General features: G+C 37.6%; 3 protein-coding genes across 3 annotated transcripts; 2 read left to right on the top strand and 1 right to left on the bottom strand.

Annotated features, from left to right (window-relative positions):
• The first annotated feature begins 665 nt into the window (after nucleotides 1–665).
• LOC110611781 (cytochrome b5) lies at nucleotides 666–5,072 on the top strand. Its single transcript, XM_021752255.2, has 3 exons — nucleotides 666–1,108; nucleotides 4,437–4,503; nucleotides 4,594–5,072. The coding sequence occupies exons 1-3, from the start codon at nucleotides 1,022–1,024 to the stop codon at nucleotides 4,842–4,844; spliced, it is 405 nt and encodes a 134-aa protein (XP_021607947.1). The 5' UTR covers nucleotides 666–1,021; the 3' UTR covers nucleotides 4,845–5,072.
• A 2,090-nt stretch (nucleotides 5,073–7,162) lies between these two features.
• LOC110612251 (probable voltage-gated potassium channel subunit beta) lies at nucleotides 7,163–12,673 on the top strand. The gene is made up of 5 exons (XM_021752980.1): nucleotides 7,163–7,656; nucleotides 8,674–8,869; nucleotides 10,306–10,449; nucleotides 10,978–11,142; nucleotides 12,304–12,673. Exons 1-5 carry the CDS (start codon nucleotides 7,289–7,291, stop codon nucleotides 12,415–12,417), a joined length of 987 nt encoding a protein of 328 aa, XP_021608672.1. The 5' UTR covers nucleotides 7,163–7,288; the 3' UTR covers nucleotides 12,418–12,673.
• Nucleotides 12,674–16,101: 3,428 nt separating this feature from the next.
• LOC122723320 lies at nucleotides 16,102–18,647 on the bottom strand. The gene is made up of 3 exons (XM_043955117.1): nucleotides 18,236–18,647; nucleotides 17,158–18,110; nucleotides 16,102–16,206 (listed from the first exon to the last, which is right to left on the bottom strand). Exons 1-3 carry the CDS (start codon nucleotides 18,645–18,647, stop codon nucleotides 16,102–16,104), a joined length of 1,470 nt encoding a protein of 489 aa, XP_043811052.1.
• Nucleotides 18,648–21,539: the final 2,892 nt, after the last annotated feature.

The raw sequence follows: 21,539 nt of genomic DNA, 5'->3' as shown, positions 1-21,539 counted from the left end.
CAAATGAACGGAGTCCTAAGTCTCCAAAAAAAATTTTAAAACTTTACGAGAGAGAAAAGAGAAAAAAAATCTCTATGAGAAAGACTCTGATACCATGTAGAAAGATAATATTTATTGTTATATATCACAATAGAAATTACAACCTATTTATATATGAGAGACGGTAACTAAACAGTAAGGAAAATCAAGCCTATAATTCTACAATCCCTAAGATTAAGCAACTGATCCATCTATCAATATTTACTTTCTATATTAACATATTTACTTTCTATAACTTATAACAGTGTTCATTCACAATATACCAGTTATTATGAATATATTTGTATATAATATATCTTATTTTTTGAATCAATTGAAAGCATGTCAATATTTCAATCTACCAATCAAATTAATTATTATTTTAAAAAAAATTATAATTCATTTAATATATTCTATAATTTTTTAGAAATAAACTTAAACCAAATTTTTATATTACTTATTAACTAAATAAGTAATCTTTGCTGAACTACCAAAACGATAGCTAAATATATTAATTTGGTTGAACTTAATAGTAATAAACACAGGAGGTGATGCCTCTTTTTTTTTTATGGATGATTCTATCTTTGGGTTCCAATTAAAAGTTAATGTGGGAAACAAGAAAGGGGAGTACAAAAAGTAGTACAGCTCAGTGGAGAAGCAGCAAGCTAATAATAAACGCGGGAGAGAAAGTAAGCATCTACCACACCCAACGACAGATCTTGGATTCTTGAAGTAGCTGCGTAAAGTCAGCCTCCACCACACCCACCAGCTACCGTTGCCAACTCAATTCACTCTCATTAAATTACACTTTCCCTTCTCTCTCACTTTCTTCACACGCCCACCACTTCTTCAATTGGAGCTGCTGGGCCCAGCTGCCTTTTTGGTTCGCCCTGGAGCAGATCCATCTTCATTTTCTTACGTCTCTCAAAAGTTGTCTTTTTCTTGATATCAATCACTCCCAGTTTCTCTCTCACGTTTTCAAAAAAGGGGGAAAAGTAAACAGATGGGCGGTGAAGGGAAAGTTTTCACCTTGGCTCAAGTGTCTGAGCACAACAATCCCAAAGACTGTTGGTTGGTTATCGGCGGCAAGGTGATCTGCTATTATGGTTATCTTTTATCTTTTTTATCCATCCAACCTTGGCTTGCGATTTACTTGATGTTTGCTTTTGTACTTGTATATTTTTGTTCATCTATTGGGTTTCTGCAATGTGCTTATTTTTGCTTCTTTGCCTCCATGTGCGTGTCCTTGATGCTTTTATTATTAAGGCGTCTGGATCACCTGTTGATTGTTTTGGGATTCCTACTTCTGATTATTATTCACAATGGTTCCTATCTGGTGTTTTATGCCCTGATCTATGAATATTCTTTATGTCTATTACTGTGGCAAGCAAAGGAACTTCTACATACTATAGGAGAGTTGCATATTCGGACACGTCATTTTGTTCGAGAGGGGAAAGCGAGTGCTTTATATTGATGTAAAAGACTTTTTAGCTTTATCAGATTCCGAAGGAATTTGTTGGCTTGTGCTGCTAAAAACCAAATAATATGTTCCCTTTGTTAAGACAATCTAATTAGGGCTTTGTTAGTTGTGCTGCATTCTGAATTTATGTTCACTTTCGATGGCAATTCATGTCTCTGTCTGTGTCTGTTTTTGTTTTCTCCTTTTTGTGTGTGTGCGCGTGGTTGAATGTAGATTGTGGAGACCTTTCAATGTACAGTATTAAGCCCTCTTGACTTTAAGGAAGCGTACACGATCAAGTTTCAGCCATCTGTTATCGTCCGTCAAAAAATGAACTCCCTCAAGTTCTCACAATTAAAGATCTGACTGTAGATTCTGGTGATCTAGAATATTGTATGCTTGCATATGATTAAACAGGTGTAGCAGAAGTGGATAAAGAAAAAGAAAATTCTATCCCCTACCAATGGATTTTTATTCCCAGTCTTCTCATTGCTCTAATACTCATAGACATTGTTGGTTCTACGCCAACTTTTGGGAAAGGAAATGGGTAAATTTTAGGACGGTCTATGAAGTGTTGTAAATTCTATGGGTTTTATGTTGCTTATTATAAAGCTGCTCCTATAACATTGGGACAGTCTTCCTCAGGGAAAACTTTAAAAATCCATGCATTGAATGGATAATGCCTTGGGAACTCTTGATCCTGTTGTTTTATCAAACAAACTATTTTGAATATTTTAGTCATACTGCTTTGAAGTTCTCCTTGTTGATTAAAGATTCCATGATGAGCCAATATAAAGATTGTTTTTGCACATGCTCTGATGGTTGGGCTTGTTTTAGGATGCTAAGCAAATCACATGATTTTTGGAACATCTCACTTGAAGATGATTTTCCCCATTGTGTTTTAGGAAGTTTGCTGTTCTCTTTGACTTTTCCACATCTAAATGGTTTAATTTGTATCGCTTGGTTATGAGCTTTACATAGAAAAAGCATGGTGTTTACAGAAATTTTTTGTACGCTGAGCCAAAATATATTATGGAACATGAGGAGGTGGTGACTGATTGTTGAATAGCTTGAATTTCTACGTATGTATCTTTCCAATTATTTGTACATCATTTAAATTTAAGATCCAGGGTCCTTCAAAGAATTAATTCTCACACAAATGTTTACTGTTATATGGTGTTTCTCTCTCGTTTTCTCTCTTTCTTTTCCCCTCTATCCAATTGTCAGCTTATGCTGCTGTATAGAACCCTAAGGATAACTATTTGAGAAGTTTAGGGAGGTTCCAATAATACTGAGACAGGTGGAACGAGCAGAGTGAGAGCAAAGCAAGTTCCAGTGGTGGGCAGTCGGTCTGGCCATTTTAGACATAGTAAGAAGAGTAGCAATGCTAGATTTTGAGGGGTTAAAGCCACAACTCTGTGCTAAGATTATCTCAACACACACCAATCCTTCATCTTGGCCATGAGGCTAGCATTTTGACTTCTTTGGAGTTGTTCAACGTGAAAACATGACTGCTGAAGCATAAAATATTTTGGTTTGAAGTCAGTTAGCAAAGTAAGATATGTAACTGAAGATGAGCCTGTTCTGTCTTTGGTTAGCTTGATATCAAGTAGATAATAGATTTAATTTAAAAAAGGAATTGGGGTAGCATAAAAGAATTGAAGTGGGTTAGTTTAGGAATATTCTAGTATCCTTGTTTATTTAGTTATTCTCCTTGGCTTTAAGCAAAAGAATAATAATTAGGAAACTATCTTGCGACTCCCTATTTTAGATTATTCTACATGGGAAGATTGGAATATCTCTCTAAAAGTTATTCTTTAATAGGAAGTTCTTTATTTTGGAAAGCATTATAAATTTTCTTAATTTAGAGGAGATTTTGTTTTATAGTTTGAATCAAGGCTTTATCCAATAAATAGGGGCTTCACACTTTGTGCAGTTACTTTTGAGCACCAATAAAATTTTAGATTTTTTCCCCAAATATTGTGTTTTATCTCAATTTTTGGTGGATTTCTAGGGATCTTGAGTGTAGTTATTTCTTTGGAATGACATACCAAGGTGGTGATTTTGCTTGTATTTCTACCTCTATACTGGGATTTTCAACCTCGCCAAGATTGGATTCTACCTGCGAGTGTGTATCTTTACAAGTTTATATCTATTACTTCATGGTTCTACCATTGCTCTACATTTGCGTCACATATCCTCTCATTCTATATTTTCTATGATTCCATGAGTTATACCATTCAACAAACCAATTTCTACATTCAAGACTTTAGTGCATATCCATATATCGATGTGAAGGATAGAAATAAATAATTGTATATGGAGGTGAAAAGGAACGGGGACGGGGAAAAGGAACAGGTAGTATTTGAAGAGCAGGGCAGCCACCTTAATATTGATTTGCTCAATGATTAGTTAGTACAGTGCTTATTCTTTGGCCTCCATCCCATGGATAGTTGGAATGGAGAACTTTTAGCTAGTTTTGCTTTCTACTTGATTCTGAACTTAACCAAAGTGGTCCTTGAGTTTTATGAGAATGTTAATCTCGATTATTAGCTGCATAGCTAATTTTTATCAGAAAATGAGATTTCTTTTTAATCTTTGATTGTTGGGAATAAAAGGTCATAAATTATTTTGGTAGTACATCTGTTTTTGCTTTTCTTTATTAGCTATAGATTTCTTTTTGAGTTTTCCATATTACAGCAGTAGCATACAGTCCTGTGTCCAACATTTGGAAGAAATAGGTGTTTCCACCATGCCATGCTTTAAACTTATGTTCCCTGCAATCTATATTTCATTATGGGTATTTTTCAGGCCAACTAATGGAAAGCTTTATCATTTTTAACATGAATCCAAATTTCTTGGAGAAATACACCAACTTTGAAATAGACTTTGAATGACCAGTACTTTTGCAAATTCAGATGTTACTTCATCTCAAAGCCATTTTAATTTGTTGAAACAGGTTTACGATGTGACAAAGTTTTTGGAAGACCATCCTGGTGGTGATGAGGTTCTGTTGTCTGCTACAGGTGCAGTCTCAGCTGTTGCCCTTATGAAGCAAATTGGATAAGATTAAGATTGATTGTGTCACTTATCTAGACACTACACCTGTTTTGCAGGGAAAGATGCAACTGATGATTTTGAGGATGTGGGTCACAGCACCAGTGCCAGAGAAATGATGGATCAATACTATGTTGGAGAGATTGATCCTTCAACCATCCCCAAGAAGACTGCATATAAACCTCCAAATCAACCTCACTACAACCAAGATAAGACCTCTGAGTTCATCATCAAGCTCCTGCAATTCCTGGTTCCCCTAGCTATACTGGGATTGGCTTTCGGCATCCGCTTCTACACAAAATCAACCTAACGACCACGAAGCACCGTCATCAGAAAGAACATTTCAGAATTTATTGCTGTTATTAGAGCCTGTGCCTTTATCCTAGCTTAGTCTAGCAGTTAAAAGCTTTGTTTTTATGGGGTCTCTTTGAAATCATATAGTCCAGCTCCAGGTTATTGGAAGTGAAAGACAGTAATTAGTGTTATTTGACGTTCTCAAGTTCGGTTTTTCAGTTGAAATTTGCAGACTCTTGTCGCATCTTGATTCGAGTTTAAATCCAGTAAAAAAAAAGTTGATCGAGTTTTTCTCAATTAAAAAAGAGTGATGATACCATTGTTGTGATTTTTTCTGATAATTGAGGACAATAATTTTGTGGTTTAGAACACTTTCTAAATAAATAAATAAAAAAAAACTCATCTTTTGTATTGATATGATAAAACGTGAAATGGTATAATGAATTTTTTTTTTTAATTTTAATTTTTAATTTTTTTGGCTAGTGAATATCAAAATTATCCTTGTTATTTCTTATACTAGAGGAATGTCTGTGCCACATTTATGATATAAACTTTTTAATTTAATATTTTAATTATAATTACTTTTTATCTTTTAATTTCATTTATTTTTAAACGATATTAAATTCTTTTATTAATGTAATTGTTATTCAGAATTTTTTATTAAAATATATAATATATAATATATTTTATATATTATTTTAATTCCTTTTTAGAAATGTGTTTACTTTTAAATTTTGTAATAATTAAAAATTAAAATAATTTATATATATTAATTTAATTTTGTTATAAATATGATTGATTTTAATTTTATAAAAATTAAAAAATTATTATACTTAAAATAATTATAAAAAATAAAAAAACATATTTGCAAAATATATTATAAGTGTAAAAATATAGTTAATTTTAATTTTTTAAAATTTAAAAATTAAAATAAAATAATTGATGTGACATATTATATTTAATAAAAAAATTAATTTGTATTATATTCAAATTAAATATAAAAATTAAAATTTGGAAGGTATAATTAAATATAAAATAGTTATTTGTTAACTAATTAATTAAAATTAATAAAAAATTATATAAATTAAATAAAATTCTAAAAATTATATAACCTGTCAAACTCTTTCTAAAAATTACAACTTTCTCATTCCTTCCCTTTATGCTAAACAAAGGGCATTTTACTTATAATCGCAAATTTGAAAATGATCATTACTCTTTTTGTCGATGATGTTCTATTTAATGATTTTTTTATTTCAAAATGTTCTGTTTAATGATCATTACTTAAAAAATCATGCATAAAATAATATTATTTTCTGCTCCCTTTTTGTTTAGAGTATTTCTAATTTGTGGCTATTAAGGTTGCAAACGTGGCGTATGAGTCATTGTGTTATTTGCCTTTCTGATATCGTTTTCATCCAAATGCAAACCAATTCGATTTTGATTTGATTAATTAAGAGTCACATCTTCCATTAACTAACTTTTTTTGGATTAAAATGCGAAAATACGAACTCCTATTTTAATGCAAATTAAATCTCAACAGCGTTTAGCAGCACCTCCTCCACCTCTTCAGATTTGGTTTGCATTGGTTTGATTCTCTGACAGACACAGACCATGGACCCCCCCCCCCACCAAACCTACCTTTCGCTTTTTATAATGTCTTCTCGTGCTCTTGTCATCCTCTGTCACCATACACACTGCTATATCTTTTGTTTTCAAATATTATCTCATTCCTTTAGTAAATTCTTATTTATTTATAATAATAATAAAAATAATTAACATTTAAAATATAAACTATAAATTATCAAATAAATATAAAAAAATATATTGCCACTTTACTCACTTTCACTAAAAAATTTATAATATAATTTATATTAAGTAACACTTTATAATATTGCACTATTAATAAATAATTTACATAATATCATAAAAAATATTAATATATTAAATAAAATATAATTATTAATTAAAATAAAAATATTATATAATTTTATATTTTTATTATGTTATATTTGTATTTTGTGATATAATATTTATATTCATTTTTTTAATAATATTTAAAAATTATTTTTATTTATAAAAAATATTATATCACAAAGTAGTATTTTAATAGAAGAAAACTATAAAACTACAAGTTGTTTTTATATACTTTCATCAATAAATATTTTGGATTTTTTTTTTAACGATAAAGAGTTTGGATTCCGAATTAATTAAAAGAATTTGTAATTGTTAATCAGTTCTTGTTGAAAATCTGACTTTCCAGAATCAACGGGTGGAATGACACCAAACTCCCCATACAATACAACCGACTGCACACAAACATTTCCACCTCACTCCCACAGCTTGAACAAAGTGTGGCCATTTTTTTACTTCCAAAACTCCTCTGTTCCATCTCTGCAGCCCCAAAATTCTTTCCGTTTTCAAATAATCCCTTACAGATCACGCCATCTCCCTCTAAGGAAAATGCAGTACAAGAATCTGGGTCGCTCAGGCCTCAAGGTGAGCCAGCTCTCTTTTGGCGCCTGGGTCAGCTTCGGCAATCAGCTCGATGTCAAAGAGGCCAAGTCTCTCTTGCAGTGCTGCCGTGACCATGGTGTTAACTTCTTTGACAACGCCGAGGTTTATGCCAATGGAAGGGCTGAGGAGATCATGGGTCAGGCGATCCGTGAGCTTGGATGGAAACGTTCTGATATTGTTGTCTCTACCAAGATCTTCTGGGGAGGTTCTGGTCCTAATGATAAAGGCTTGTCTAGGAAGCATATAGTGGAGGGTACCAAAGCTTCGCTCAAGAGGCTGGATATGGATTATGTTGATGTGATTTACTGCCACCGGTCAGTATATATTCTTGGTTTTCGCTTTCGCATTTTTTTTTTAATTTCCTTTCAATTTATTTTTCACATTCGCTTCGTTGTCTTGCTATGATTATGTAATTTTTTTCCCTCTTGGAGGATTTTGTTAATTTGATTGGCCGTCATCTATCAGTAGATTTTTCTTTTAGTTGTTAACTTGCATTGATGTATGGATACACATTTTAATAGTTTTGCGAGTGGCTTTAGTCGATGATTGGTGATTTATTGTCTTGTCTCTATCTTTGTAGTCTTGATTGGTTCATTTTGGCGGCAGTCGTGATTGTTTTACATTAGAATGAAATGGGGTCGGCGAGTTTCGGGGTGAACTAGAAAGAAGCTTGATAATAAGAAATTCATTTGATTTATGTGGTCTTTTATTCTTGATTTCTGGTTATGGTTCATTGGATATTATTTTTTGTTATCCTTTAGCAAGTAAATGTATTCTATTGATTAGTAGGCTTTTTGAATATATATGGATATGATCTGATGTAACCTGTGGTTGTTGATTTCTTAATATAAAATGTTGTTTGTGCTTGTTTCAGAAGAGACTGATGCGGATTTTTCAGATATAATTTAGTGGAGCGATCTTTGTATTTCTTGTTGCTCCTTTATGGTTGAAGTATTCTTGCCTGTAATATGTAACAGAAAAGGAATCGTGAAATGGAGGGAAGAAATTAATTGCTTTCTCTTGCTAGAAGAGGCTTTATATACAAAGAGTTAACAACTCACTTACTGAGCGGGAAAAAGGAAAAGAAAAGAACTTAGCTATTCTAACCAATAAGATAAATACATTTGGCCCCTCCCTCCTTCCCTTTGCCTGAATTTTTGTTGATATATATATTACATGTGGCTTCTTCTTCTTAATGCTTTTTGCTAAATGATTCATTACTATCATTGTTATATTTGCTGAACCTGTTGACTAAGAAAATCATAAGGGTTGTTCAAGAGGTATTTATGATGTGTAGCAAGTGAATTTGTTAATATAATCTGCTGTCACAGGCCAGACTCCTCAACACCAATTGAAGAAACAGTAAGGGCAATAAATTATGTGATTGATAAAGGGTGGGCATTTTATTGGGGGACTAGCGAGTGGTCGGCACAGCAAATCACTGAAGCATGGGGCATCGCAGAAAGATTGGACTTGGTGGGGCCAATTGTGGAGCAGCCAGAGTATAATTTACTGTCTAGACACAAGGTAAAGGATTCTTCTCAGTATCCAAATGTGAAACATGTTATTTTTGTTTCTGGTAATGAAAAAGTTCCTTTTTTTAATAGTTCTTGTGTATTAATAATTAGTTCCATTTGAAAGAAATGGTTGAACGGGTTTTGGGTTTGCAAACATAGCTTATCTTCTATGTTCATCGTTCATTTTAGCTGCACCTGAACTAGATATGAGTAACTTGTTTGGCTGTTCTTATGGTTCTGTTTTCAAAGGAATTCACAAAACACATTCCACCTTCAAAAGTCATTGAATTCACCAAAGTAGCAAGGAATTATGTTTTGGAAGGTGAGAAATATGGGATGGCATTTTTCTGAAGGCAGTTCCATCGAGGAGCTATGCACTCTGTTTAAATATAAGAGGGAAACTATAGAAAGAATAGTGGGGAGGCGCAGGAATATGCACTGAAAGAGTTGAAGTGAGGAATGAAGTGACAAGTGTCTTGAAGGCAGGGTGGTTGCTGGAGCAGTTAAAGAGTTATTAGTGATAGTTTTTGTTATTAGTGATAGTTATTCTGTTGTAGGGATAATAGATGATCCATGCTTAACAGTAGCTAGATCTGTAAAGGCAGTTACTAACAAGTTGGACAATGAATTGTAAACGGCATTCCAGAAATATGTGAAATAATCTCTCTTTTCTCTGCTTATTTCTCTCTTTCTCTCTAAGTTCTGTCCATTCCTTCTTTCTTTTCTCTTCTCTGTTAGGATTCCAAAACCCTAACACACTCTAATTTAATATATTAAACTACTTGAATCCCCCATCTGTTTTGTACTTTCTAAAGGGGCTCTGTAATTGCAGACATTATGTTGGTGTAGAATGAAAGACTCTGATAATTTGTTAATTGCTAATTAGTTGAGAGTTTTGCATCTAGTTCACCTACCTCTTTACTCTTTAGGCTTAGGGTTGGACACAAACTATTCTCTTTAGAAAGAAAATTCTGGAGAATGGTGCAGATTTCTAAAGAAGCAGAAGCAGCAAAGCAGAAATAAGAATCAAGGAAGATAATTGAGGGGTGTTAACCTTGCAGTAATTGCAGCTGTGGTCATTCTTTAACAAAGCCGTTGGAAAGCTTCTGGTGGTTGTGGATCTTATAGCCCGTGAAATTGCAGACTCCTTGGTAATAATGGACAAGTTTTAACTTGCCAAGGGAAAGTAACTTGTTATGTCATTATATATGGAACCTGCTTCACAGGACAAAGTGCCCAAATTTTGGTGTTAGTACCAGTTGCTATTCATTTCTAGATTAAATAGGTCATGGTTTGTAATTTATAAACTCTCTTTAAATTTTTTCCCCTGATTGCAGCTCCTGGCTAAACACCCTTAAGAACCTATTTTTTCTTTTTTGCCTACGATGGATTTATAAGACCTGATAGTCTTGGTTTATAATTAACTTATACCTTGAATGGGTACAGGTAGAGTCAGAGTACCTCCCTTTGTACAACAATTATGGCCTGGGCCTCACCACATGGAGTCCACTTGCATCTGGGGTGCTCACTGGAAAGTACAGCAAGGGAGCTATTCCTCCTGATAGCCGGTTTGCACTGGAAAATTACAAAGTAAGACTTGTTTGGATTTATGTTTTTTATGTCTGAATTTTTCAGTTATACCTCCTGATAGCAATTTTTATTTTGCTGTTCTCCTCATTGATAATTGCCTCATTTCTTCACTTATTTTTTCGGTTTTCAATTTTGGGCCATCGGACATAGGCTAAACTTTTGACAATGCTATATTTGCTTGTACTAGAACCAATTTGTCTTGCTAAGGCTTGGATGGTCCATGGTCATTAGCCTTCCTTGGATGGTTTTCGCTGACACTATTAATTTTTCTGGGCATCTACATGATAAAATTGATATTTTTTCCCTGAATGGAAAGCCTAGGACACCTATGAGTTTGGTTGGATGGAGGTTTCTAAAATAAATACCGTTTCTTTTCATTTCATTTCCGTGATCTTTTTGTCGAGCTTAGTCATGGCAGACATTGCGGTGCTTGATTAGTAAAATTCAGCGATATATTTATAATATGGTTTGTTTTCTTCCGAATTGTATTTTTGCATGTGACTCTCAATGTGATTTTTTTCTTTGCAGAATCTTGCCAGCCGATCACTAGTTGATGATGTTCTGAAAAAGGTCAATGGACTAAAGCCAATTGCTGACGAACTAGGTGTGCCTTTATCTCAACTTGCAATTGCATGGTGTGCTGCTAATCCAAATGTCTCATCAGTTATTACTGGTGCTACAAAGGAGTCTCAGGTTAGTTTTATTTCAATTACCTTTTTAATCTTTAAATCATCAGACAGAGTTGAGAGTTCTCTGTATCATATAAATTGCTAGAGTACCTTTAGTACAGTTTGACTTTGTAAATTATCTAATTAATTTTAAAACATCTTTAACCAAAAAATGAGTAGTGCTATACTTGGATTTAGTTTTTGTTATGGGAACTTGTAATTTGAGATTGTTTGTATTTATATTGAATGGAACAATTTGAATTTGGAGATTTTGTTATAAACATAAACCAAAGTAATGTCTTTCATGTATTACACATGGATAGAATGCTTGTATTGGGGAAAGCAACACCAACAGAACCAGGAAAATGATATGATTCTCATTCTGATTGAGATGAGTGATCCAGTTTTCTTGTAGATCCATTCTATTCGTGCCTCTTCAAATAGATTTGTTTCCTCTTCTAAATGATACTTCATTAGGTGATTGGAAAACTCTCCTAGTCTTCAAATGCTGCTTGACCATAGACCTTAGAACTTTAAGAACTCTCTATTAAGAGAAATGCATTGCTATGTAACGGTTGCTTATATGTTTGCTTGGCAGTGTCAAAATTAAAACTTGATCCATAGAGCTTCTCTTTTCTCTTTTCATGGTTTTTGCCAGCCCTTTTTGCATAAATGAGTTGGGGCATTGGACCTGGTATCTGTAGGATTTTACTGCAATCAATTTTTGTTGTTGCTGCTGCACCGATAATGACATAATTTATTTATTTTTTCAAACTTTTGCATAAGAAAATTTACAATGAACTTGAGAGCTACAGGTATCATCCTTCCGTTTTTAACGGTGATAGTTAACTCATGTTGTGAAATCTCATTGGTAATTTATTTCCTGTCTCAAATTTATCTCCTGAACCTTTTGATGTCAAGCTTGTGGAAACTTCCGTACTAGTAGAAATGCTTAACCAGTGTAATAGGCTTTTTGGATGTGCTTAAGGGGGCAAATTTATATACTTTCTCCCAAATCAAGATTTGCATTTCATATAGGAATTTAGAGGTGCTATAATTGAAAATTGGTTTCTGCATGTTTGTTCAAGGTGCCGGTGGTGAGCAGCTGTGTGCTGCAATTCTATAGGCTTTGCAATAACCTTGTATCTGAGACATGACCTATTAAATGTCGTTTCCCACCATGCAGATTCAAGAGAACATGAAAGCTATTGACGTGATCCCCTTGTTGACTCCTGCCGTGATGGAGAAGATAGAGGCTGTTGTTCAAAGCAAGCCAAAACGTCCAGATTCATATAGGTAAGTAATGTAGGAGTTTTGCGGGAATTATGTAGCAGATTCATATTACAAAGATCACGCCTTAGTTCTGTTGTCATTCAAGTGTGGCTGTTGTATTGTTATATCTTGTTTCACTGCCTTGGAGCATTGCAATCCGCAGTTGATTTTTCATGTGCGGGAGGGATTTTCTCATTTTACATTTCATGATGTTCACAATTCTGAATTGATGACAATTTTTTGTCTTGAATTTGGCGTGCTATAAAGATTGATATATTTTTCCATTTGAATGCTTTGTTTTGCTAGTTATTATTATCGAAAAATTCTTTCTTGGACCTAGTTTACATGGTGCCGTAATATAATTTTTCACATAAAAATAGGTGGGACTTGTATATCTGTATTCAGAGACCGAACCTCGGCAAGAATTGCCCAATAAATAATGTCCTAGTAATCATATAGAGAAAATTTTGGCTTTTGGTGTTTTGTTTTCCTTAATTAAAATATTCATTAAATTATTCATGAGGATGCAAAAATAGCTACACCCTCTTACGCATTAATAAATTTATTCTCCATATATAATTTTTTGTGAAAAATTATGAAAAAGTCTGTGTATAGAGAAGTTAACCACACATATGATACTGAACTTTGCATTTTTGTCTAGTGAATGCTTTGCATTATAGAGAAGTTAACCACACATGTGAGCTTGATTTTGTCTTCCTTCGAATCTGTTTGTCTGAGCTGGGGGTTCACACACACGGCGTGTCTGTTCATCGCCTTCTTCAGGGGGTCAAGACGAGCCAAAAATCTTATTACTTTATCCCTCGTGGAGGCCCGTTTTAATCTTGCTTTTGTGATTTTCACTAAGAAGTCTTCTGACTTGCCCCGATTTTGGATTTTTTGCAGCTTCTGAAATGAAAATGGATCAGATTAAGCCCTCTAAGAATTTCGTGCTCTCCTAGTAAGACATGAATACTGCCTCGGGCGCCTTCCTAGCAGGGCGATCGAGGGGGGAGACTTCCCAACAAATGGCCGAAATAAGATCGTCCAAATCGTCTTTCCGGCCTCCTTCCCCTGCTTCCGCCCGAGCTCCGAAGCCGGGCCCTCGAGATGCTAAATCTTCAAGGTCGTCAAGCTGCAGCAAGTCGGGCTCGGCCACTCAAGCTGTTCAAGCCCCTAGGTCTCCAAGGACTTCGAGATCGAGCGAGAACTCCGGGTTGACGGGGACGAAGCCTGCTTGGCCCTCTGGTGATGCTCTCGGAGGGGGACTCGAGACCTCCACAGCTGAGGTGAAGGTCCTTGCAAGTGAGACTAAGATCGCGCCTGTGGGGAATGTTCGGGGGGCCCCAGTCGAGGGTGTTCAGGTTACAGAGGAGAGGGAGTCCATTTCTGCAGATGGCGGGAGTGTAGCGGAGGAGGTCGGGGGCAAGCGTCTTGCCTCTATCGAAGTGCCTGCCCCGGTTCCCATTCCAAAGGAGTCTCGAGCTTTTAGGAGACATGCTCCTGTCCTCCCTCCTCTTGAGAAGAAAAAGGACGCTCCCGTGGTGTCTCTGATGCCTGCTTCTGACTCAAATTCAGGGAATAACATGATTTCTGAAGTTTATTATAGAATACAAGATGTGGCTCACACATGTAATATAAAGCAGATCATGGTAGATTCGTGTCAAGATTTCCTTGCTGGGAATGGTGAAGATGATCAGTTTGCTGTTGATTTTGATGTAGAGCGCTTGTGCTATGAGAAACAGAGATCTGCTGCACTCAGTCAAGCTTCCGTTGATGCTTTCCGATATGTGTTCCGTGATATTCAAAGTTTAGCTTACAAATATGCAAGTAGGGACAATGTGTTGATGGCTATGTTTAAATCAGGAAGCAAGGGTAATTTGCTAAAATTAGTCTAACATAGTATGCGTGTAGGTTTGCAACATTTACTTGTTCCATTGCCCTTCAGAATGCTTTACCGGCTTTCTTGTGCTGCTTTAAGTAAGCAAAAGGGTGACAACGCTATTGAATTTGCCAAGTGTCATATCCCATCTGTTGTCGTTGAAGGTTCTCTTTTATCCGGCTTGAATCTCCTTTTGAGGGTACTGGGAGGTCTGAGCCAGAGAGTGCTGGGTCTCCCACAATCAGCAATGTAGATAGTATAAATGCAGATTATGTATATGATAGCGCCCCTAGGCATGTAAGTCCTTTAAGGATGGTCTTCCTTCTATTCCACATAGGTGATGAGAATAGGCTGTAATATACTTTTCTTTTAATGAAAATTTATTTCAGTCTCTTACTTCATGTTCATACCTGAGTTATTTCCTGTCTCGTGTTTATGCTTGAATTGTTTCTGCCTTTGTCTGTTTTTTAATACTCTACCGAGCTATCTAAACTATTACAAGCACAATTTGTTCAAATTTTTTCAGAATGAAATACTCAAACTATTCCCCGTAATTCATAAGGAATTGATCACACAGTCCCTTACCGCTTGCTTTTAAGCTAACCAGGGCTGAAGACTTAGCCCAAGACTTGGCTTCTGGCTTGTAAATTTCTTCAATTTCACAGGGGCCTTCTCACCTGTAGGCTTTCTCCGAGCTGGATTTATCGTAAGGATAAGACTCTGAGCTGTGATTCTTTACGGGTTTTGACCCCATTAGGTCCTCAGCCTGAGCTCGGTTTTTAACAGTTGACCAGCCGTCCTCAATTTTCTTTTCATTACTTCATGCATATGATCTCAGGCGTATAACCTTTGTATAATCAAAGTAAAATGGATCATGTACCTTTTAAGGGGATAAACAGGGCTGGCCTTCTTAGTTTTAGTTCTGTTCCGACAGGATTTGAGGCTGATGCCTTATCTTCTCACGCCATTGGACTTTTTCTTAGCTTATAGGAGGTGTGTTTTCTTCAGTTTGATTTTTGAGCTTTCTGAGCTCGGCTTTCTTTTGCTTGGTTTTCTGAGTTCGTGTTTTCAGGTCGGCACTTTTGCCCCCTTGTCGTCTTTTGTCTGATGATTCAGTTCTCGGGTATGCCTCGGCTGGGTCCTTTGCCGCTTAGATCTTTCTCTAGGCTAGTCGAGCTGGTTTAGTGTCATCAGTTAATTTTGGGGGTCGTCGTCTTAATAGCTTGTAATCCGAGTTCGGATTTAGACTTTTTATTTCTGCCTTAGTATCTTTTTGAGGTCGGCACGGCACTTTGCCTCCTTTGGCTGTGAGATCAGAGTCTCTTCCTCTTAGGTCCTGAGCTCCTTTGGGAGGTCAGAATCTGGTCTTTCATTGGTGATTCTGGGCCCATTACTGTGTTTTCATGAGTTGTTTTTGCATGTTGTCACTGCATGCCGCTGTTTTTGTTTGCTCTGGGAGATCTTGGGGATCTCATCGGCCGTTTGTGCTCCGGGAGATCTTGAAAATTTTGCCGGCCGTTTTTTGCTCCGTGAGACCTTGGAGATCTCGCCGGCCGTTTTTGCTCCGGTAGATCTTGGTGATCTCACCGGCTGTTTTTGCTCCGGAAGATCTTGGGGATCTCACCGGCCGTTTTTGCTCCGGGAGATCTTGGGGATCTCACCGACCATTTTTGCTCTGGGAGATCTTGGGAATCTCACTGGTCGTTTTGTGCCAGGAGATATTGGGGATCCTGGTCTTGTATCTCCTTGAGGTCTTCTGTAAAATTCTGGCTCTGTAGCCTTACTGCCGCTTCCACGCTCTTTAGCCTTGCATGGGATTCAGGTTCATTGGCCCTACTGCCGCTTCGTCATCTTAGCCAGTTTTGTAGTGGCGGGGCACTTTGGGAGCCCGGTCACCTGCCTCACTGAGATCTTCTGGGATCTGTTCTTTTTCTTTTTCTAAGAGAGTTAATACTCACAGTAATAGAGATAATCATTGCTTTGTCAAAAGGTGGTGTTATTCCATTCATTCATGTTTTCATAGTACAAGAATTTTCTTTACAAATATTCTAAGGGAAGTACCTCTTTAGGTGCTAGATATTCCAAGCGTGAGGCTCAGGGTTTCCCTGCATATCCTCGATTCGATATATCCCCGGCTTGAACACTTTTGTTATTCTGAAAGGGCCCTCCCAGGTCGGCGCCAACTTGCCTACCGCCGCTCTTTTTCCTGTAGCTTCTAGGTTTCTTAGGGCTAGGTCCCCTACCTTCAGGCTTCTTTCCCTGACCCTTTGATTGTAATAACGGGCAGCTCTTTGTTGATAAGCGGCAATTCAGATTTGGGCTTCTTCCCTGACTTCCTCCAGGGCATCAAGGTTACTTTTCAGTTTATCACTATTTGCATTCTCATCATTGAACTGGACCCGATGTGTAGGAATTTGTAGCTCGATTGGGACTACGGCCTCAGTGCCAAATGCAAGTGCGAAAGGTGTTTCTTTAGTGGACGACCTGGGAGTAGTTCGGAATGCCCACAAGATACTGTTGAGTTCTTCTGTCCAATTCGCCTTTGCCCCATCCAGCCATTTTTTCAACCCCCTAGAGGATAGCTCTATTGGTGACCTCTGTCTGGCCGTTAGTCTGAGGATGAGCTACCGAGGAGAATTTGTGCCATATGCCCATGTTTGCCATGAACGCTCTGAAGGCACTGCAGTCGAATTGTCTGTCGTTATCTGAGATGAGCACCCTCGGTACTCTAAACCTGCAGATGATATTCCCCCATACAAAATCTATCATCTTGCGGGCTGTTATTGTGGGGATTGCTTCCGCCTCTGGCCATTTCGAGAAGTACTCCACAGCCACTACTACAAACTTTTTCTGCCCCGTGGTCTTGGGAAAGGGTCCCAGGATGTCTACTCCCCACTGCGAGAACGGCCACGGGCTGGAGATGATGGATTTAGGAGTGGCTGGGACATTGATGGCGTTGGCAAATCTCTGGCAGACATCACATCTTCGGACAAACTCTTCTGCTTCCTTCTTAACGGTGGGCCAGTAGTACCCTTGCCTGAATATCTTGTTCGCAAGCGTTCCTGCTCCTTCGTGAGCTCCGTACATTCCCCTGTGTATCTCTTCCATCACCTTTACTGCCTCCTCTGAGCTCACACAGCAAAGCCACGGGCTGAATTTCCCCCTCCTGTACAAAGTCCCCCTTACTGCTTGATAGTTAGCAGCGCGAGCTGTTATCTTTTTTGCTTCACCCTTGTCTTCAGGGAGCTTTTCTGTCTTTAGGTATTCCAAGTACGGGGTCATCCAGGTCTGGTTTTGCTCCACCTGAAATACAGTGACTGTTTTATTAAAAGCAGGCGTGCTGACATACTGTATGTATACCTCATCTGGGAGTTGCTCCAGCTCTTCCCTTGTCAATCTACTGAGCAAGTCTGCCTCTTCATTCTCCTTTCGGGGTATTCTTTGGTATTTCATTGTGACTCCCCGACCCTTGAGCTCAGCTTCTATGGCTTTTACCTTTGCCAGGTAATTCTGCATGGTTGGGTCTCTGGCCTGATATGCCCCGGTTATCTGATTAATCACTAGCTGGGAGTCACTATTTACTTTGAGGTCGGTTGCTCCCACCTCCATTGCTGTCAGCATCCCATTTATTAGGGCTTCATACTCTACCACATTATTGGAGGCCTTGAACTCTAGGCGTAGGGCATAGCAAACCTTAAATTCTCCCGGTCCCTTCAGCAGTATTCCAGCGCCACTGCCCCCGGCGCCTGATGCCCCATCCACGTATAGTTTCCAGTCGAATTCCTGAGAGGACTGCTCCTCTGTCTCCTCTCCCGATGCTTCAAAAGCTGGCTTACCGGCCCCTTTTGTTCTTCATTGAATGTGCACTCTGCTATGAAATCAGTCAGGGCCTGAGATTTTATAGCGGTCCGAGGTCGGTACTCTAGACAATAAGGGCTAATCTCAATGGACCAAGCCAGCATCCGACCTGATGTTTCTGGTCTGTGGAGGATCTTCTTTAGAGGTTGGTCTGTCATTACCACTCCCTGGTGGCTTTCCAGATAGACCCTGAACTTCCGAACTGCTAGCAACAGAGCGTATGCAATCTTCTCGATGTTCAAATATCTGATCTCGGCATCTTTAAGCACCTTGCTAATATAGAAGACAGGCTTCTGCACCCTTCCTTTCACCCTAACCAGCACGGCACTGATGGCTTGTTCTGAGGCTGACAAATAAATCAGGAGCTCTTCTCCTTCCATCGGACTGCTGAGCACATGAGGCAAGCTAAGATAACTCTTGAGTTCTTTGAAAGCTTCTCGGCAGTCCTCGGTCCATTCGAAGTTCGGCACTTTCCTCAACTTCTTAAAGAATGGCAAGCATCTCTCCGCTGACCTCGACATGAACCGATTGAGCGCCACCACTCTCCTAGTAAGTCTCTGGACATCCCTCACACAGGTATGTTCTGGCATATTCAGGATAGCTTCTACTTTCTCCGGGTTGGGCTCAATGCCTTTTCCACTCACCATATATCCTAGGAACTTCTCTCCCCTAATAAAGAAAGCGCACTTAGCCGGGTTTAACTTCATTCTGTACTGCTCCAACACCTCGAATACCTCCTTGAGGTCTACCAAGTGTTGATGGAAGGTCGGGCTCTTCACCACCATATCATCCACATATACTTCCACATTTCTGCCGATCTGATTTTTAAAAATCTTGTTCATCAGTCTTTGGTATGTTGCCCCGGCATTCTTCAGCCCTAAGGGCATGGCCTTATAACAATAAGTCTCATCTTCTGTTATGAACGAGGTCTTTTCTTCATCCGACCTGTCCATTGAAATTTGGTTCTGATGCTTCCTGTCTCAAGGCTGTTAAACCATGCCCATACTGGCCCCAAGAGCGTCATTGGGAATACCTTGCACATCAAGGCATCTGACAAAGTCTGCAACTCCATGAAAGTCTTATAATTCAAGACGTGCTCCCGGGGGTTTCCAGCTCCGTCATATGCGGCCATAGGTGGCATCATAAATTTCTTTGGGACGGTCTCCTGCTGCACCCACTTCGAGAAGGGTGAAGAGGTGGGCAAGAGAGTTTGATTCTGATCCTTCGTTCCCAACTCGGCCAAGAGCTGCTCTCTCATCTTTTGCAGCTTTTGGTCTACACTCTTCTCCTCCTGCCTGGGTTTCTTCTCCCAGCGGTACTCATCTTCCTCCGCTTCGCTTCTCGTCCACTTGGTTGTTCCGGCAGAATAGCTGCTGGCCTCATCATTCTCTATCAGCTCCCTCACCCTCCTTCCGTGAACTCGGGCCTCCGGTTCTTCCTCTCTCCCGGCTCTTCACCCCCTTTCTCCGGTTTCTCTGCTGGCGGTTTGAGGGTGGCTGAAGGTAGGTTGAGGTTCATTGGTTCAGGGTTCTTCTACTACTGGCAACACATTCGCAGGAGTACTGAGGCCCCTCTGTTGCAACATCTGCCCCAGCCAGTGGGCGGTGTTTTGTATCTGGAGGGCCATGATTTGGAGGCCCTGGTTGGATAAAGTGGCTGCGGGCACGTTCCCTGGTAGGCTTGGCGAGGGATTGAAAGGAATGGGTGGTTGGTTGTTTGGAGTTGTGGGACTGGAGAAAGAGTACTGCTGCCCATCTTGGGCAGAGCTCAGGTCATTGGGAGTGTTAATGGTGTTGTTTTCATTGTGGTTAGCCATCGTGGATCTCAGTGGGTATTGTAAGAGTGGAACTCCGGCGATGAAAAGATCTCCTTTGCGTTCCCACAGACGGCACCAATTGATGATCTAAGATCCAGAAAGTAGGGTTTTATAAGGGTTTTATGAACTTAGAAAAAGCTTAGCCCTAGAGGAGAGTGTTTCCTCCCTTTTATCTTCTTTTCTCTCTCTCACGCGAGATGACCTTTCCGTTATAGGACCACCTACCCCTTGGTGCAGGTCCGTACGTACGGATAACCCCAGGACCCTCCCTGTGTCAGGCAAGCATTTAATTCCCTTAGGCGCGCGAGTGGACAGGATTGCGAAATGACTGGACCCGCAGTCTTTTCTTCTTGTGACCGGGTTTGAGGGAAAATGACCGGAACCTAGGAAAGGGCTGGCTTTAAGGCTGAAATGGGCCGGACTGGTCTGATTGAGTGACTTAAATAAGAGTCCGATCAAGAGGATGAACGGGTTGGGCCTGGCTTATTCCGGAGCTTAGGAACCTCCTGATTGTGGGCTACTACTATCGGGCGGTCTCGTAATGGGATAGAGAAATCCAGCGGTCATTAGTATACTAAGTTCTTTCATAGGTAATTAATCATTTTCACTTAAAATTCCTTTTATAATTTACGGTACATTAAAGTGTGATTCAATGTTTTAATTCGATATAACTTTTTTTTAATTTGATATAATTTTTTTTTCAATTTAATTATAATTTCGAAGAGGAGATGCCGGAGCTCGTCGCTATGTATTTCTTTATACGCACCATTTTATTAATTCATACTTATTGTTATAAAGTGTATATATTTTACACTTTATATACTCCTAATTTTATTTTTTTATTTTATATTTATTGTACTATGTTTTTCATATGATGTAATTTTTTTAATAATATTTATATTATGAAGACTATGAAAATGTAATTAATAAAAAATATAAATATGAAATAACATAAAGTTGCATTATATTTAAATTTTTTATGAACATCAAATGAAGTATATACTGCACTATTAGTTATGGGGTAGGTCTCTTTTAAATAAATCTTTAAACAGATTAATTATATTATTAAATATAGCTATTTTAATTTAAATTAATTACATAAATTATTATGCAAAAAATATGAAAATTTATAAAATAAGTATAAAATTTAACTTGAAATCACCTTATATTAAAATTTTTTAATTGATCAAATAAACTTTTAGCATATTTAATAAAATCAACCGACTCAGTAGTTTAAGACTTTTTTTAAAAAAAAAAAAACTTATAATTAAAAAATATTTTATGCGAAAAATATTTTGTGTGAAAAATTTTTTCTAATAAAATAATTATTTTTTATTATTTAATTTTAATTTTAAAAATAAAATTTATTAATAAATTTATATATAGAAAACTTAAAAATAATTCACTTTTTTGTAAAAAGAGAAAGTCATTTTTTTAAATAATTTATTTTTAATATTTTCTATTGATTAAAGTTTTATATTTTAAATGTCAAAAATATAAAAAAATATTTTCTCCAAAACAAACATAGCCTAATACTTGCATCCATACAAGTTACACACTCATTTTTATCTTTTTCTATACTATTCTTGTCACCTAA

Source organism: Manihot esculenta, chromosome 3 (assembly GCF_001659605.2).
Source record: "Manihot esculenta cultivar AM560-2 chromosome 3, M.esculenta_v8, whole genome shotgun sequence".
Lineage (NCBI taxonomy): Eukaryota > Viridiplantae > Streptophyta > Magnoliopsida > Malpighiales > Euphorbiaceae > Manihot > Manihot esculenta.
Note: the sequence above shows the minus strand (reverse complement) of the source record. Positions and strands in the feature narration are given on the sequence as shown.